The 18783-nt window shown below is 37.7% G+C and overlaps 1 protein-coding gene across 1 annotated transcript in view; it reads left to right on the top strand.

Annotated features, from left to right (window-relative positions):
- The first annotated feature begins 7893 nt into the window (after positions 1 to 7893).
- LOC101361118 (sodium-dependent phosphate transport protein 1) overlaps positions 7894 to 18783 on the top strand; it is a 71527-nt gene continuing 60637 nt past the window's right edge. The window contains 2 exon segments of the mRNA XM_012557723.1: positions 7894 to 7970; positions 15654 to 15825. Coding sequence (XP_012413177.1) covers positions 7894 to 7970; positions 15654 to 15825 — 249 coding nt within the window.

The raw sequence follows: 18783 nt of genomic DNA, 5'->3' as shown, positions 1-18783 counted from the left end.
GGAGAAACAATAAGACTAAGCTCGGATTCTTCGGCAGAAACCATGCAGGCAAGAAGGCAATGGGATGACATATATATAAAACCTTGAAAGAAAAAAAATGCCAGCCAAGAATAATATATCCTGCTAAACTCTCATTCAAATATGATGGTGAAATTAGGTCATTTCCAGATAAACAGAAATTAAGAGACTATGTAAAAACCAAACCAGACTTACAAAAATTATTAAAAGGAGTCCTTTGACCTGAGAACAAACAACATCAGACCACAGGCTGAATATAAGACACAAGATTGTCCCAGCCAGATACCAACCTAGGAAATGAACTCTCAAAGACTATCCAAAACCAAAAGGATTACAACAGGGAACCAGAGAGGTTAATCTGTAAATGACAACAACATCACAACAATAAAAGAGGGAATAAATGGTATAGGTATAGAATCTTCTAATGGAGAGGAAGGCAAGGTGATACCAAGTAATAGTAGACTGGTTCAAACCTAGGAAGATAAGGGTAAATTTCAAGGTAACCACTAAGAAAGTTAACAAACCTACTCATCAAAATAAAGACGAAAAACACAAAGTCTCAGTAAAAACAAAACTGACAGAAACAAAGGAAATGAAAAAAAAATTCACAAATAAAAGGAATTCAGCACAGGAGAGTAAGAGAAACAAAGAAAATGTCAGCACCATAAAAAAAAGCACTACAAAATGACAGCAATAAATTCACACCTATCAATAATTACACTGAATGTAAATGGCCTAAATGCACCCATAAAGAGATGGTGACACAATGGATGAAAAAACAGTATCCATCAATATGCTGTCTACAAGAGACACACCTTAGAAACAAAGACATAAATTTATTAAAAATCAATGGATGGAAAAAATATATCATGCAAACAGCTACCAAAAAAAGAGCAGGAGTAGCAATACTAATCTCAGATAAAATAGACTTTAAAATAAAATCCACCATAAAAGACAAAGAAGGACACTATATAATGATTAAGAGGACCAACCATCATGAAGACATAACCATAATAAACATCTACACACCCGAGTTGCAATATTGAAGGATTCTGTGGGCAAAATATTGATTGATGACATCAATCTCATCATCACTAAAAGTGAGACCACCTGCTATCATATGCCTCTTGACAAGATGCAATAAAAGTAACCAGCACTCCTATGAAGTATTCTTGTCCTGAATCTGATCAAGCCTCTAAATCTATGTAGCTGTTTACAGGCTGTAAGAGAATATATCAAATGACCGTAAAATGAAGCAATTAACAAAGTCAATGGTTAGAGAGTCTACATATGACTTGGTGTTGTTTAGTTTTGTTTTTTTTTTTTAGGTAATCCAGATATTAAATGGGGAAAAGAGTTGTTATAAAATAAAAGAGACATAACAATTAATTGGGAAAATTTTCATAATTATTGGATATTAAATGATAATAAGGGATTATTGCTTATCTATTAGGCGCTCTGGTGGCATGTTATTTATGTTTCTAAAAGACCATGTCAGTTAGATATCCATGCTGAACTGTATACATGAGAAATGCCATAATGTCTGAGATTTGCTTTAAAATACATGTACTACAGAAAACATCAGTTGGATAGATGGAAACCTGAATGACAAAATATTGATAATTGTTAAACTGGTCAATGGTACACAGTCATATTAGACTCTTACACTTTTTTGTATGTTTGAAAATTTCCATAATAAAAAGTTAAATTAAAAAATATTGGTAAAGAAGACACAGAATCCAGATGCAGAATCCTGTAGAAGGAATTTCAAATAGTCTTGCAGAGTAACAGAAAGCTTTGGGCAAGCAAACAGAAAGAGTATTCACCCAGGGTAATCAGTACCCAAAGCTGAGACACTGACAGCAGATATTTATTTAAAACATGGACATTGGACAACCGCTGACCAGGGCTTTCAATCAGTAAAAGGGCTCTGATTCCAGAAAGTGTCAGCTTTGGTTTCCTGCACAACAGACAGTACAAACATCTTGGGACATGCAGTGGAGGATCAGCCTAGAGCCAGAAGAAAAAATATAGCTGGAAAAAAAAAATCAAGGTAGAAAATAACACATTCCATTTATAGAGTACCTGCTATGTGCCAAGAGTGTATCGGGCACTTTAAAAGTGTAATAAAAAATAAAAATAGTGCTTGTTAACTATGTAATAAATTATCTATAGTGCAAAATCACTGATTGAAGGGATCCTTGTTGTTAGTTGCTGTTGAGTTAGCTACGACACATGATGACCTTATGTATAACAGAATAAAATGTTGCCTGGTCCAGTGTCATCTTTATGATCGTTGGTATGTTTGAGTTCATTGTTGTGGCTATTGTGTCTTTCAATCTAGGGGGCTCATCTTCTAGCACAATACTGGACAATATTGTGTTGTGATTCATAAGGTTGTCATTGGTTGATTCTCGTAAGTAGAACACCAGGCCTTCATTCCTAGTCTATCTTAGTCTGAAAGCATTGCTGAAACCTGTCCACCACGGGTAACTCTGCTAGTATTTGAAATACCAATAGTACAGCTTCTAGCATTATAGCAAAGTGCAAGTCACCACAGTATGACAAACTGACGGGTTGGTGGTGGATTGAAGGGATTAGATATTTCTAATCGATCATTACCTTGCCTTCAAAGTTAGATGTGCTCCCAAGTATTACTATAGCCAGCTAGCTGAACCAAAAGAACTTAAAAGAGTTTTTGCAGTAGAAACCTTGAAGGAAGTATCACCGTTCAGAGGACATGCGTTAATAAAATGTACGTTTTTCTGAATATGTTGAATGTCAGCCAGATGTGACCCTTGAAAGAGAGAGGGAGAGAAGAGAAAGGAGGAGAAGGGGTTGGAGGGGAAGGAGGAGGGAACAGAGAAAGGAAAGAAGAGTGGGGGGAAAGAGGGAGGGACGAAAAGAGAAGAGGAACAAAAGGGGGAAAAAAGCTAATAGGTCATTTAGAAATTCATAGCATTTTCTGTCAGAATAGCATTATATACCTAGAGCCATCCTCAACAGTAAACTCTGGGAACACTTATGGAGCAGACAGGGAGAGAGACTGTAGGTCTCAGTCTAACGTGGCCATGAAATTACTGGCATATCCCCAGAAGGTTTCTAGTCTGTCTCATGATTTTTAGACTTACATTCTTCGAGACAAAGGTGAAAGTGAAGTTAAAAATTAAGCTTTTAACTTTGACATAGTGAGGTTAAAGGATTTTGTGAAGGATTTAAAGGGCTAAACTAGTAAATACAGAAGATCCATACTTTGTAGTTGAGAGAAAAATCTTCACAGAGGAAGGAGGAATCTCTTTTCTATCCTGAATCAACTTAGTCTTACTGTTTATTAAGTGAAATTAATAATTAGTTAATTTCCCAGAGGAGAATAAGGGGGATTTCTGTGACAGAGATTTTATCAAAAGTATTTAGCAATTTGCAGACGTTTTTGAAAAACAAAATACATACCTACTTTCAGAGGCTTTTCGTAAGAGAGAAGAGAAAGAACAAGTTCCAATAGACTGGTGTGATGCAGAGTTGTGTGGATATCCAAGAAAAGAGAAAGTGTGTGCATGTGTGTGTGTGTGTGTGTATCTACGCATGTGTGGTGTGTGGTGCTTGTGTATCTGTGAATGTTGTGTTGTATCTGTGGTGTATGTGGTGGAGTGTATATTTAAGTGTGTCTGTGATATGTGTACTGTTGTGTGTGTGGTATGGTGCATATGTGGAGTGTGTGTAGGGTATGTGTATGTGTGTCTGTGAAGTGTGGTGTGTGGTGTACAGTTAGTTCCTGACTTATGCCATATTTGAGTTATGATGAACCGCACTTACCACCATCTTTTTTCTTTTTTTGTACAGCTTATCATTAGTAGTATGTACTACATACAATGTCGCAGCATGTAATTTGTTGATGTTATCATTCTCAGATGTTCACTCGCAGATGTTCAATGTTATGCTTTACTGTTCAAAACACTGCCGTATAGCAGACTATGTAAACTGAAAAAAAGAGAGAGCTATTCATATTATGTCAGAACTGACTCATGACAGTAGTTGGAGGAGGACCCCATCATAAGTCAGGGACTACCTGTATGTGTGTGGTGGGCATATGTGTATATGTGAATGAGTGGTGTGTGGTATATATGGGGTGTGTATGAGAATAAAACAATGGCCGGGAAAAATAATTTATTTTACCTTTATTTATTCCTTTTCCAATGTTCTTCCTTTCTTCTTGTACAGCCAGGTTTTTGACCTATCGAACTTTCCAGTTGCCTGAAGAACTTCTTTTAGCATTCCTTCAAGGGCAGGTCCACTGGCAACGAATTCTCTCAGTTTTTGTTTGTTTGATAAAGTCGTTATCTCTTTTTCACTTTTGAGGGATATTTTCACTGAATATAGAATTCTAGGTTGGCAGGGTTTTTTGTCTGGTTGTTTGTTTTCTGTATATTTTTAATCAATCAAAAAATAATAAGAGTGAAATATCAAAGGATGCACATGATAAGGTTGATTGACACTTATATGATGAAGCAAGTTTTCCTCTGATGCATGTTTTAAATCAGAGAGGAGTACTGGGTGGTGTCCAGTCAGTTCGTTTCCTATATTATGCTGACATCAATGTATTTTGCAGTCTTAGTGGATAGAGACTCAACCTTTCAGCAAGAAAAGAAGCAACTGCAGCCCTGTATGCAAATGGATAACCACCTCCTTCCCAGGAAAGGTAGCACTTATTCTCTCTATCCCATCACACAGGCTTTATTTAAGGCTCCTTCTTAAATATGACTTCATAGAGTTCATGTGAGAGGATTACCCATGAAAACATATCAAGGGTTTGTTCAGGAAAGGAGGTAAGAAAAGTAAATAAATGAATAACCCAGTCTTGCTATGGTTTTCCATCATAGCATCCCTAAATAAAAAGTATCCATGTACCTTGGTTGCTCATAATTTATTTTAAGTTATTCCATTCTTACACAATTGTCTGTTTATCATTTTGTGGAGAATATCAAAAGGAGGTGGGCTATTTTGTTTCCATCTCAAGCAGAAGACAGATTAGTATATGGAAATGAGTTAGGATAAATATTCTTGCGTTCCTGCATCATTGGACAAGAATGTCAACAGTTAGATGTTCGCTGAAAATTTTTGTAGAGAAACTGTTTCTCTTAAGCAGGATAGGGGAAGGACAATAAGAAATTACTACTATTGGTTCATAGTTGTGTACACGTCATGGGGGACAGAATCCCAGCAGAAGAGGGGTGTCAGGCAATGGACTGTTTACTTTTTGAATCTATATAAAGGTTAGTCATATATTCAATTTTATATCTCTTTTTCTATCAGTTTTGATATATAATTATTTTGATATTTTAAAATTTTGCATTTATTTGTGGTTTCAAATTTACACATATACATATGTATGTGTATGTATATATGTATATATATTTGTATGCTTTCATACATATACATTTTTTCTATATAGCATTGATTTCTGTTTTTCTGCTTAGCATTTCTCCCCTTTTTTGTTCTTTGGGTTTCTCCCTTTGCTCATTTTCCAAGTTTTTGAGTTCTCTTTTCTTTTCTGATAAGTGTGTTTGGAGACATACATTATGCTCTAACTGTACTTACGAGTTTGACATGTAGTGCTTTACTGCTATTCAGTCCCCAAGCACTTTAGAATTCCTCTTTTTTTTCTTTTTTTTTTTTTTTTTGGATAAAGAACACTTCTTTTTTTATTTCTTATTGTGCTTTAGGTGAAAGTTTACAGCTCAAGTGAGTTTCTCATTCAAAAATTTATATACTTTTTTCTTTTTGTTACATTGGTTGCAATCTCCCACAATGTGGCAGCTCTCCCCCTTTCCACCCTGGATTCCCCATGTCCATTTGTCCAGTTTTCCTGTCCCTTCCTGCCTTCTTGTCTTGCTTTTGGGCAGGAGTTGCCCATTTGGTCTCATATATTTTATAGAACTAAGAAGCACGATACTCACATGTGTTACTGTTTGTATTATTGTTGTTATTGTTGTTAGGTGCCATCAAGTCGATTCCAACTGACAGCGACCCTATAAGGCAGAGTAGAACTGCCTCATAGGGTTTCCAGGAAGTAACGGGTGGATTCGAACTGCCGATCTTTTTGGTTAGTAGCCGTGAATTACCATAGCTCTTAACCACTGTGCCACCAGGGCCTGTCTAATCTTTGTCTGAAAAGTGGACTTTGGGAGTGATTTTGGTTCTGAGTTAGCAGGTTCTAGGGGCCATAGTCTCCGGGGTTCCTCCAGTCTCTGTCAGACCATTAAGTCTGGTCTTTTTTTGTGAAATTGAATTTTGTTCTACATTTTTCTCCCTCTCTGCCCAAGACCATCTATTGTGATCCCTGTCAGAGGGGTCGGTGGTGGTAGCCTGGCACCATCTAGTTCTTCTGGGCTCAGACTAGTGGAGGCTCTGGTTCATGTAGTCCTTTAGTCCTTTGGGCTAATATTTTCCTTGTGTCTTTGGTTTTCCTCATTCTCCTTTGCTCCGGACAGGATGGGACCTATAGATGTATCTTAGATGTCCACTTGTAAGCTTTTAAGACCCCAGACACTACTCACCAAAGTAGGATGTAGAACATTTTCTTTATGAACTGTGTTATGCCAATTGACCTAGATGTCCCCGAGACTATGGCCCCCGGCCCCAGCCCCAGCAACTCAGTCCCTCAAATTGTTTAGTTGTGACTAGGAAACTTCTATGCCTTTGTCTTGGTCAAGTTGTATTGTGTGTTGTCTTTCCCTTTCGGGCACCTTTGCCCATACCATCCATCAAGCAGCAGAGCACACACACAACACCCATCCCAACAACCAGTGAGAACACCTTTTGCACCCACGGCCAAGTGATCAACAGTACAGATACATCACCTCACCAAAACCACCATTTACATCCTCAGCAGCCCTGCAAGAAAAATGAGCAGAATTCCTCTTGTACTTTTATTTTTTAATCGAGACTTATATAGAACTAATTCAAGGTCTTCTTGGAGCAATGTGGAAGAGAAAAATGAGCAAAACTCAAAAGGTCACTCCTAGGCTGTTAGTTCACCATGACAACCTCTATCCATATAGGAATTTCTTCCCCTTCCCCCTCCAAGTCATGACCTTCTTCTCTAGGTGTTCTCACAGTGTTTCTGTTAGCTTTTCAGGTATATTTATTTCCCTTTTGCTTTTTAGATGGTGTTTATGAAGTTTTTGATCAAACCATCCTGAATATGTATGTCTTTGTGCATGTGTGGGCATGCACATGTGATTCTGCTTTAAACAAATGTCTTGGTTTAAGACATTTTTAATTATTTTTTAAGATATTTTTTAGATAACCCAAGTACAGTGAGTTTAGACTGAAGACAAAAGCAACGGTTGACTGGTGGTTAAAATCTCCCAGGGACATTGTTTTCTTCCTTCCTTCTGCTAAGTCTAAGGTTCACACAGGGCAAATATTTCTGACAGTCCTTGGCAAGGTTTGGAAAGCAGTCCTTCACCCATCACTGAGCCAGTAAGTTACTGGTTTCTCTGTACTTTGGGAGAGTGTATTCTGCAAGACTCTTCTATTGTCAGGGCCCTAGGATTTGACTACTGTTCTATCCATGACCTGAGAAACCAAAAAACCTGAGACCAAATGTCCTCAGGGAAAAATATGCTTTCAATACTCAGCTTATGTCTTTTTTTTTTTTTTAATTGCACGTCACTTCTTTATTATACTGATCTGGAAAAAAGTTTTAGTACAGTTATGCTCAAACTGTGTACTGGGCCCAAGTGGCAGGGCCAAGCAACTGGAACATGATTCAGAAACCAGGCATAGTGAAAAGACAAGTTTGGACATGATCAATAGGAATTTCACTGCGACAAAACAGTAAGGCAGCGGAGGGATTCTAAAATACACAGCAGGATGAACTCCTACCCCTTAGAAGTCAAGGAGCCTATCCCACAGAGTACGAGGAATGACTTATTTTCTGATGATCACAGGTGGTAGTATTATTTCAACTGCCACTAGAAACCCCAGAAAGGTTTTTGTTTTGTCTTATTTATATGTTTTTTTCTTTTCGTAAAAGAAAATGCAACACATAACATTTAGGATTGATCCCACCTTCTGGAGCTAGCTCCTCTGGGTCAAGGAGGAAACAGATTTTTTAAAAATCACCTCAGGAGTTACTTTCATCTTCCACTGGAATGACTAGAGTGCCCCAGACAACGACCTGACTACAGAATTGTACAGGATCACTGGCTCCTGTCAACAGCAATAGGCTCTCTTGCTTCCCCTTATTGGTCATACCTAGCATGGTTGCTCCCTATCCCTTACTCAAGCAGGTCTTTAGTAAATAAACTGTCCCACATTGTAAGGATTGTAACCAATGTCACAAAACAATATGTGTTATGAGTTTTTGAATAAAAAACTAACTTGAGCTGCAAAGTTTTACCTAAAGCACAATAAAAAATAAATAAAGATGTGTTCATCATCAAAAAAAGAAAAAGAGAAATTCTAAAGTGCTTAAAGGCTCTACATGTCAAACTCGTGGGTACAGTTAGAGCATAATATGTGTCTCTAAACATGCTTACAATGGGAGGCCAGTCTAGGAAACTAGCCAACTGAATTGCCAAGCACTAAAGCCTTTTTTCACTTAACAGTGTATCTGAGAGAGTATTCTACATTTATACATAAAGAGCTTCCTCAGCATTTTTTTGAGCTGCACACAATTTGGTAGGGATATATTATAATTTATTTAACTAGTCACTTATTTATAGACATCTAATTTGTTTAAAAGTTTTCACTACTTCAGATAATTCTTCAAGAGTGTTGTATAATGATAAAAAATTAATTTCAACAGTAATAGACAAAAATTCAATTCAACAGGAACAGAAATAAAATAATTTCAAACATATGAAGAAAAGTTAGTAGTACTATATAATATCATGAATAAAGACTCAAAAATCCTAAATAAAGTAATAGTAAAACAAACCTAACACTTATAAAAACATTAAAAAACAAACTACGAAACCGAGTTCAGTTTATTTCAGGAATGAAAGAGAGGTTTAATATTGGAAAATATATAAATGTCATTCAACAAAAATTAATAATAAGAAGAAACTATTTGGCCATCTCAATATATTTAAAATATATTTTAAATTAACATTTTTTCACAATAAAAACTCTTAGTTAACTATGGTTGTGTGGTAGGCAGAATTCTAAGATGACCCCCGTGATTGTCAGTTCCTGGTGTACTCTTGGGTAGAACCAACAGCATAGAGGAAAGAGCTGCCCAGAGGACAGAGCCAAGAGCCACAGAGGATTATTCCCAGGTCTCAAGAAAAATTCAACATTTGTCTGGTTGGACCTCAAAACTCTTGAGGATCAATGACTACCTTCTTCCTCCATTTCCTCCTTTTTAAACTGGAATGTCTGTAGCTGTTATCCTATGCCTTTCCCATGATTGTGTTGGGAGTGCTGGGGCATATAACTTGTCTTTTTAGTTTCATAGGTCCATAGAAGGAGACAAATTATGCCCTAGGATGGATCTCAGGAGGAGCCTCAGCTGCATCTGATATAGACGATTTAGATGGTGAAATTTTGGGCTTTGAGCTAATGAGAGTATGATGATGCTTTGAACTTCAGCTGGTACTATAATGAAATGAGGCGTTCAGCAACATTGAGGTGGGGTGAATGTATTTTGCATGTAGGATGAACAAGAATCTTTGGGGACCAGAGGGTGGACTGTGGTAGGCAGAATTGTAAGAGTTTCCCCATGATATCTAACCCCTGGTATGCACACATCTTCTCCCTGCTATTCAATTGTTTTAGTTATCTAGTGCTGCTATAACAGAAATACCACAAGTGGATGGCTTTAACAAACAGAAATTAATTTTCTCACAGATTAGGAGACTAGAAGTCCAAATTCAGAGCACCAGCTCTAGGGGAAGGCTTTCTCTCTCTGTTGCCTCTGGAGGAAGGTCCTTGTCTCTTCAGCTTCTGCTTCCTGGTTCCTTGAAGATCTCCATGTGTCTTGGCATCTATCTTCCCTCATCTCTCCTCTGCTAGCTTGTTTAATCTCTTTTATATCTCAAAAGACACTGACTCAAGATACAACATGCACTAACCCTGCCTCATTAATATAACAAAGACAACCTATTCCCAAATGAGATTGTAACCACAGGCATAGAGGTTAGGATTTACAACACATATTTTGGGGGGACATAATTCAATCCATAACATTGATCAAATCCTAATCTAGGTGGTGCTTGAAGGGATTTTGCAGATATAATAATGGGCCCAAATCAGTTGACTTGAAAATATTCAAATTATCCAGGTGGCTTCATCTAATCACATCGGCCCTTTAAATCTGGGTCTAGAGGTCACAGAAGAAGTAGTTAGAGAAATTCTAAGCGTAAGAGGGACTTAACACAAGAGAGATGGTCCATTGCTGGCTTTGGAGGTGAAGGGGAGTCATGTGACAAGTAATGTGAACAGCTTCTAGGAGATGAGAACAGCTCCAGCTTGACAGACAGCAGAAAAATGGAGACCTCAGTCCTACATCTGCAGAAAACAGAATTCTCTCAATTACCTATATGAACTTGTAAATGGATTCTTCCCTAGATTCTCCAGAAGAGAAGTCATCCTGGCCAATCCCCTGATTTCAACCTTTCAGAACCTGAGCATAGAACCCAAGCACAGAACCCAGCCATACTATGCCTACACTTCTGACCTACAGAGTTGTGAGCTTTTAAATGGGTGTTGTTTTAAGTTGCTAAATTTGTGGTAATTGGGTACACAGCAACAGAAAACAAATACACTTTGTAAAGTATACCTACAACAAAACATTAAATAAACATTATACAAAATGTAGAAACATTAGAATCACTCTGTGTAAAATCAGGAACAGTGGTGTAAAACTAAGAATGCTCCTTGCAATAAGTAGTGCTTGGGTTGTTCTGATCCAATGAGGAAATGTAGCTAAAAATATAAGGATAGGAAAGGAAATAAAATCATTATTATTTGCATCCCGCCTATAAAGGAAACCTCCCCAAATTAACAGATGTATTTTTAGCAATAATAATAAGTTTTGGCAAGCTGTTTGGATATAGCATCAATATTTAACAGTCAAATTCATTTTTCTATACCAGCCAAAATCATAATGAAAAAGATGTCAAATTGCCCTCCACTGGATTATAACAATATACCTCCTCTTTTCTTTGTTGTCTCCTTGACAACAAATATGCCATGAAACCTTTTGATTTATGGAAATCTGATATGTGATTACAGTTGCTCAATATATTGTTAATTTTTATTGAGGTATAATCCCACACTATAAAATACATGGATCTTAGATGTACTTTTTGATGAGTTTTGACCAACCTATACATCTGAGTAAGCAAGACTCAAAGAGCATTGCAACCAAAAACCTGTTGCTGATTCCAACTCATGGCGACCCCATATGTTCCAGAGTAGAACTGCTCCATAGAGTTTTCTTGGCTGTAATTTTTATGGAAGCAGATCACCAGATCTTTCTCTCATGGTGCCACTGGATGGGTTCTAATGAACAACCTTTAGGTTAGTAGTTGAGCACAAACCGTTTGCCCACCCAGGGACCTTCACAGAGCATTGCATCAGTTAAAAAGTTCCATCATGTCCCTTTCCAATCTGTCCTCTCTTCTCCCAGAGAAAATAGCTGTTCTAGTATTTAGCCACATAGATTCATTTTGCCTGTTTTTGAACTTCATAAAAATATATTTATGTAATATTTACTCTTTCATGTCTAGTTTCTTGAGCCAAGCATATTTTTGTTGGAATTCATCCAGGTTGTCTAGTGTATTGGAGTTGCTTTGTTTTTACTTCTGAGTAATATCCATTTTATTAATGTACCACAACCTGTTCATCCATTCCATACATTCTGCTATTTTGAATAAAGATGCTATAAACATTTCTGTACAAGTCTTTTTGTAGACATATGTTTTTGTTTGTTTCTTTGTTTTTATTGTGTTAAACATCTATGTAACAAAACATTTTCCATTTCAACAATTTTCATGTGTACAGTTCAGTGACATTAATTATATCCATCATGTTGTTCAACCATTACTATTATTTGTTCCCAAAATTTTCCATCACCTTAACAGAAGCTCACTGTGCCCTAATCTCATTGTCCCCTTTTCATGTATTGAAAAGACTATACTTTCCCCCACTGAATTGCATTGGTGCCTTTATTTAAAAGCATTTGACAGTATATGTGCATCTGTTTTTGGACTCTCCATTTTCTTCCGTTAATGAATTTGTCTGGCCTTACACCAATATTACACTGATTACTCTAGCTTCGTACTAACTCAAATAAGTAGGTTACATTTTTTAAAAATGTATTTTTTGCCAATTCTACCCAAAGCAATTTACAGATACAATGCAATCCCAATCCAAATCCCAACGGCATTTTTTAATGAGATGGAGAAACAAATCACCAACTTTATTTGGAAAGGGAAGAGGCCCCACATAAGTAAAGCATTACTCAAGAAGAAGAACAAAGTGGGAGGCCTCACACTACCTGATTTTAGAACCTATTATACCACCACGGTAGTCAAAACAGCCTAGTACTGGTACAACAACAGATACATAGAGCAATGGAACAGAATTGAGAATCCAGACATAAATTCATCCACCTATGAGCAGCTATTTGACAAAGGCCCAAAGTCTGTTAAATGGGAAAAAGACAGTCTGTTTAACAAATGGTGCTGGCATAGCTTGATATCCATCTGCAAAAAATAAAGCAAGACCCATACCTCACACCATACACAAAAACTAACTCAAAATGTATCAAAGACCTAAATATAAAATCGAAAACGATAAAGATCATGGAAGAAAAAATAGGAACAACGCTAGGAGCCCTAATACATGGCATAAACAAAATACAAACCATAAGTAACAATGCACAAACACCAGAAGAGAAACTAGCTAACTGGGAGCTCCTAAAAATCAAACACTTAGCTCATCAAAAGATTTTACCAAAAGAGTAAAAAGACACCCTACAGACCGGGAAAACATTTTTGGCTACAACAAATCCGATCAGCGTCTAATTTCTAAAATCTACAAGATACTGCAAAACTCAAAAACAAAAAGACAAATAACCCAATTTAAAAATAGGCAAAGGATATGAACAGGCACTTCACCAAAGAAGATATTCAGGCACCTAACAGATACATGAGGAAATGCTCACGCTCATTAGCCTTTAGAGAAATGCAAATCAAAACTACAATGAGATACCATCTCACCCCAACAAGGTTAGCATTAATCCAAAAACACAAAATAATACATGTTGGAGAGGTTGTGGAGAGACTGGAACACTTACACACTGCTGGTGGGAGTGTAAAATGATGCAACCACTTTGGAAATCGATTTGGCACTTCCTTAAAAAGTTAGAAATAGAAATACCATATGATCCAGCAATCCGACTCCTTGGAATATATTCTAGAGAAATAAGAGCCGTCACACGAATCAATATATGCACACCCATGTTCATTTCAGCACTGTTCACAATAGCAAAAAGATGGAAACAACCTAGGTGTGCATCAATGGACAAATGGATAAACAAATTATGGTATATTCACACAATGGAATACTACGCAATGGTAAAGAACAGGGATGAATCTGAATCATCTCATAACATGGAGGAATCTGGAAGGCATTATTCTAAGTGAAATTAGTCAGTAGTAAAAGGACAAATATTGTATAAGACCACTATTATAAGAACTCAAGAAAAGGTTTAAACACAGAAGGAAATATTCTTTGATGGTTACAAGGGTGGGCAGGGAGGGAGAGGGGTATTTACTAACTAGGTAGTAGACAAGAATTATCTTAAGTGAAGGGAAGGGCAACACCCAATACAGGTGAAGTCAGCACAACTGGACTAAACCAAAAGCTAAGAAGTTTCTTGAATACAACCAAACACCTCAAGGGACAGAGTAGCAGGGTAGGGGTCTGGGGACCATGATTTCATGGGACATCTAGGTCAATTGGTGTCACAGATTGAATTATGTCCCCCAAAAATGTGTGTGTCAGTTTGGCTGGGTCATGATTCCCACTATTGTATGACTGTGTACCGTTTTGTAATCTGATGTGATTTCCTTATGTGTTGTAAACTCTATCACTATGATGTAATAAGATAGATTAGTTATACTGATGAAGTCTACAAGATTGGATAGTGTCTTAAGCCAATCTCTTTTGAGATACAAAAGAGACAAGTGAGCAGAGACACATGGGAACCTCATACTACCAAGAAAGCAGTGCCGGGAGCAGAGCATGTCCTTTGGACCTGAGGTTCCTGTGCAGAGAAGCTCCCAGACCAAGGGAAGATTGATGACAAGGACCTTTCCCCAGAACCAACAGACAGAGAAAGCGTTCCCCTGGAGCTGATGCTATGAATTTGGACTTGTAGCCTACTGGACCATGAGAGAATAAACTTCTCTTTGTTAAAGCCTTCCACTTGTGGTATTTCTGTTATAGCAGCACTAGATGACTAAGACAATTGGCATAACAAAGTTTATTAAGAAAATGTTTTACATCCCATTTTGGTGAGTGGCGTCTGGGGTCTTAAAAGCTAGTGATCGGCCATCTAAGATGCATCAATTGGTCCCAAACCAACTGGAGCAAAAGAGAATGAAGAACACCAAAGACACAAGGAAAATATTATCCCAAGACATAGAAAGGGCCACATAAAACAGAGACACCATCAGCCTGAGACCAGAAGAACTAGATGGTGCCTGGCTACCAACAATGACTGCGCCGACGGGGAACACAACAGAGGGTCCCTGATGGAGCAGGAGAAAAGTGGGGTGCAGAACTCAAATTCTAGTAAAAAGACCAGACTTAACGGTTTGACTGAGACTGGAGGGATCCCGGAAGACATGGCCCCTGGACTCTCTGTTAGCCCAAAACTAAAACCATTCCTGAGAGCAACTCTTCAGACAAAGATTAAACTGGACTATAAGACATAAAATGATACTCGTGAAGAGTGTGCTTTTTAGCTCAAGTAGATACATGAGACTAAATGGGCAGCTCCTGTCCAGAGGCGAGATGAGAAGACAGAAAGGACAGGAGCTGGTTGAATTGACATGGGAAATCTGGGGTGGAAAGGCGGAATGTGTTGTCACAGTATAGGGAGAGAAACTAGGGTCACATAACAATGTGTGTATAAATTTTTGTATGAGAAACTAACTTGATTTGTAAACTTTTACTTAGAGCATAATAAAAAAAAAAAAAGGAAAAAATGCCTTTTTTTCCAATGTACACGCATGAGTTTCTTAACCAGAGTATCCTTGTAAGTTTAGAGAGTGCAGCAGTTTCCTTGAGAGAACATGTCTTTGTTGTTAGTAAGGGGACTTGCATCCAAGAGTAACTCAGGGTATTTGTAAAGGGTCTCTTTAAAATTGACTGACCCAAAGTATTTGGAGGACTGATTTAATTTTCTGAGGACATTCTGGTTAGGATTATATTTTAGGGACTAAAATCAGTCTCACATCTTCCTGCTGTATCTTGCTTTCTCAAGAGTCATTAAGTACAATAAAATTTTCAATCCATATCTAGGGCTCCAAATTTCTGAGTAATGCTTCCTTATGTTAAAGTATGTTTTGACCTCAGTTGTGTTATCAATTGAGACTTTCTTTTCTACTTCCCAGTTCTAGGTTTTGTTCCTTTTGCTATGGATTATCTTTTCTCATCCACTCCTGTAACTTTATAGTAATGACACAACACTCATGTCTGAGCCTCACTATGGTGGCAATGGTGAACACCACATATCCACATCGGTTGCACAACACCTCAGTAAATGAGCTGCCAGCTAACGTCAGGGTATATCAAAAATACTACCCAGAATCATAAGTTTAAAATCCTGTTTTGTTAATTTGTGCAGAGACTGAATGTTATCATAGTTGATAGAAGACGATAATAAATAGAAAAAGAAGCTCAAGTCTTGATCTACCTGGGCAATAATAACGTAGATAAACATGTTCCATAACTAAATTGTGCCTCAATGTTTGTAAAGGGCTGTGTGTGTGTGTGTGTGTGTGTGCGCATGTGTGTGTGTGAACCCTTTTAAGAGAAGAATAAAATGTACCACATTTATTCTAGGAGTTAAAGTTTCTTTAGAAACAAGAAGTTTGGACAAGAGAAAAAAGGAAAAGTATTTTAAGCCAGAAGTGGAGGGTGAAGATACTTTGTTTTTTATTTAAGTTTTAAACATGCAATATTTTTACATGTTTTATTAACTTTTATCTCTGGAAGTCAATTAGTCGTTATTCTTCAGAAAATGTAGGTATGGGAAAAAATGGAAAGAAGGGTGGGAGGAATATTTTTTCACTATACTTTTCCACGTGTTCCTTTGTAAATATGTAGTCAAACACAAATATCCATTGCTGTTGAGTTGTTTCCGACTCACAGCGATCCTATAAGAGAGAGTAGAACTGCCCCATAGTTTCTAAGGAGCACCTGATGGATTCAAACTGCCGACCTTTTGGTTAGCAGCCATAGCACTTAACCACTATCCCACTAGGGTTTCCAGTACAAACACAGTTTCTTATTTTCACCCCTTTTATGTTAAAGATATCATGTTATGTGCAATGTACTGCACCTTGATTTTTTTTGTGTAACAATGATTTAAATGATATCCTTTTACTCCCCATTATTATTGAGAGCTCATTTACCTCCAACTTTCTCTCCTTAGTCTCCTTCCATTTTATTGTTAGTTGAATTATTTCTGCACTGTCAGAGTATATAATTATATAAAATTCTGTGACTTTTCTTCCCATCAGAGCTTTAGTCTTAGTTCTATAAACCAAAAATGAGTTGCTGTAGAGTCATTTCTGACTAATGATGATCCCATGTGTGCAGAGTAGCACTGTGTTCCACAGGATTTTCAAGGCTGTGACCTTTTGGAAGCAGATCGTCAGGCCTTTCTTCTGAGGTGCCTCTGGGTTGATTTGAACCTCCAACATTTTGGTTAGTACTTGAGTGCTTAACCTTCTGCATCACCCAGAGAACCCCTTAGTTCTCTAGTTACACAGATTCACTTCTCCCCACCATCAGTTCTTCCGATGATATTGCCCCAATCATGCCTTGGTTGGCTAAAGCTTGTCCTCTGGTAAATTCCTCAGGAAAAACCTGGTGAGTACTATATTAATTCAGTTTTTACATGTTCATATCTCTTTGATCTTGATACTCGAAGGACAACTCACTGGATACAAAATCTTAGAGTTATGTATGTTTTCTGTGAATAAACTTACAGATGTTGCCTCATTGTTTTCTGACATTGAATATTGCCATTGAGAATTCTGATGCCAGCTGCATTTTCTTCTCTTATATGTGACTCGGTCTTTTGGTACATGATTGTCTAAGTACAAAAACAAACACAAATCTAAAAAAATCTCCTGAAACTAATAAGAAAGTTTAGAAAGGTCAATATATACAAGTCAGTTGCTTTCTGGGTTCCCGCCAAGATGGGGTAGCCCCATTACTTCCAGGTTCTCTCCCTTATAACTAAACCAAAAACCAAACTAAACCCACTGCCATCAAGTCAATTCTGATTCATAGCAACCCTATAGGATAGAGTCAAACTGCCCCATAGGGTTTCCAAGGCTGTAAATCTTTTTTTTTTTTTTCTTCCAGGTTAAAAAACATATTTTGGTTATCTTTTATTTATTTTTTTATTGTACTTTAGATGAAGGTTTACAGAACAAATAGTTTCTCATTAAAGCGTCAGTGCACATACAGTTTTATGACATCAGTTAACAACCCCATGACATGTCAACACTCTCCCTTCTCGACCTTGGAGGAACTTTTTTTTGGTGAAAATATACATAACCAAAGTTACACCATTTCAAAAGTTTCTACATGTACGATTCAGTGACATCAATTACATTCTTCCAGCTGTGCTGCTATTCTCACTATCCTTTTCCAAACTATTCCATCACTATTAGCTTCAGCTCACTGCCCCCTAGGCTTCTCATCAAACCTTTTAAGTTGGTGTTGTCAATTTGATCTCACATAGATAATTCTTTTTTTTTGTACCTTAGATGAAGGTTTGCAGAACAAATACCTTCTCATTAAACAGTTAGTACACATATTGCCCTATGACAATGGTTAAAAACCCCACAACATGTCAACACTGTCCCTTCTCAAACTTGAGTTCCCTATCACCAGCTTTCCTGTCCCCTCCTGCCTTTTAGTCCTTGTCCCTGGACTGCTGTGCCTCATTAGTTCCGTTTTGTTTTATGAGGTTGTCCAATCTCCAGCTGAACGGTGAACTTTGGGAGTGACTTCACCACTGAGCTTAAAGGGTGTCCGGGGGCCATACTCTCATGGTTTCTCCAGTCTCTGTCAGGCCAGTAAATCTGGTCTTTTTTTGTGAGTTAGAATTTTGTTCTACATCATTTTCCAGCTCTGTCCAGGACCCTCTATTGTGATCCCAGTCAGAGCAGTCAGTGGTGGTAGGTGGGCACCATCTAGCTGTACTGGACTCAGTCTGGTGGAGGCCGTGGTAGCTGTGGTCCATTAGTCCTTTGGACTAATCTTTTCCTTGTCTCTTGTTCTCTTCATTCTCCCTTGCTCCCAAAGGGGTGAGACGAGTGGAGAATCTCAGATGGCTGCTCACAGGCTTTTAAGACCCCGGACGCTACTCACCAAGGTAGAATATAGAACATTGTCTTTATAAACTGCATTATGCCAATTGAGCTAGATGTAACCTGAGACCATGATCCCCACAGCTCTCCGCACAGCAATTCAGTCCCTCAGGGAGTTTGGATGTGTCTATGG

Source organism: Trichechus manatus, unplaced genomic scaffold, assembly GCF_000243295.1.
Source record: "Trichechus manatus latirostris isolate Lorelei unplaced genomic scaffold, TriManLat1.0 scaffold00115, whole genome shotgun sequence".
Classification (NCBI taxonomy): domain Eukaryota; kingdom Metazoa; phylum Chordata; class Mammalia; order Sirenia; family Trichechidae; genus Trichechus; species Trichechus manatus.
This window is presented reverse-complemented; position numbering and strand designations above follow the sequence as displayed.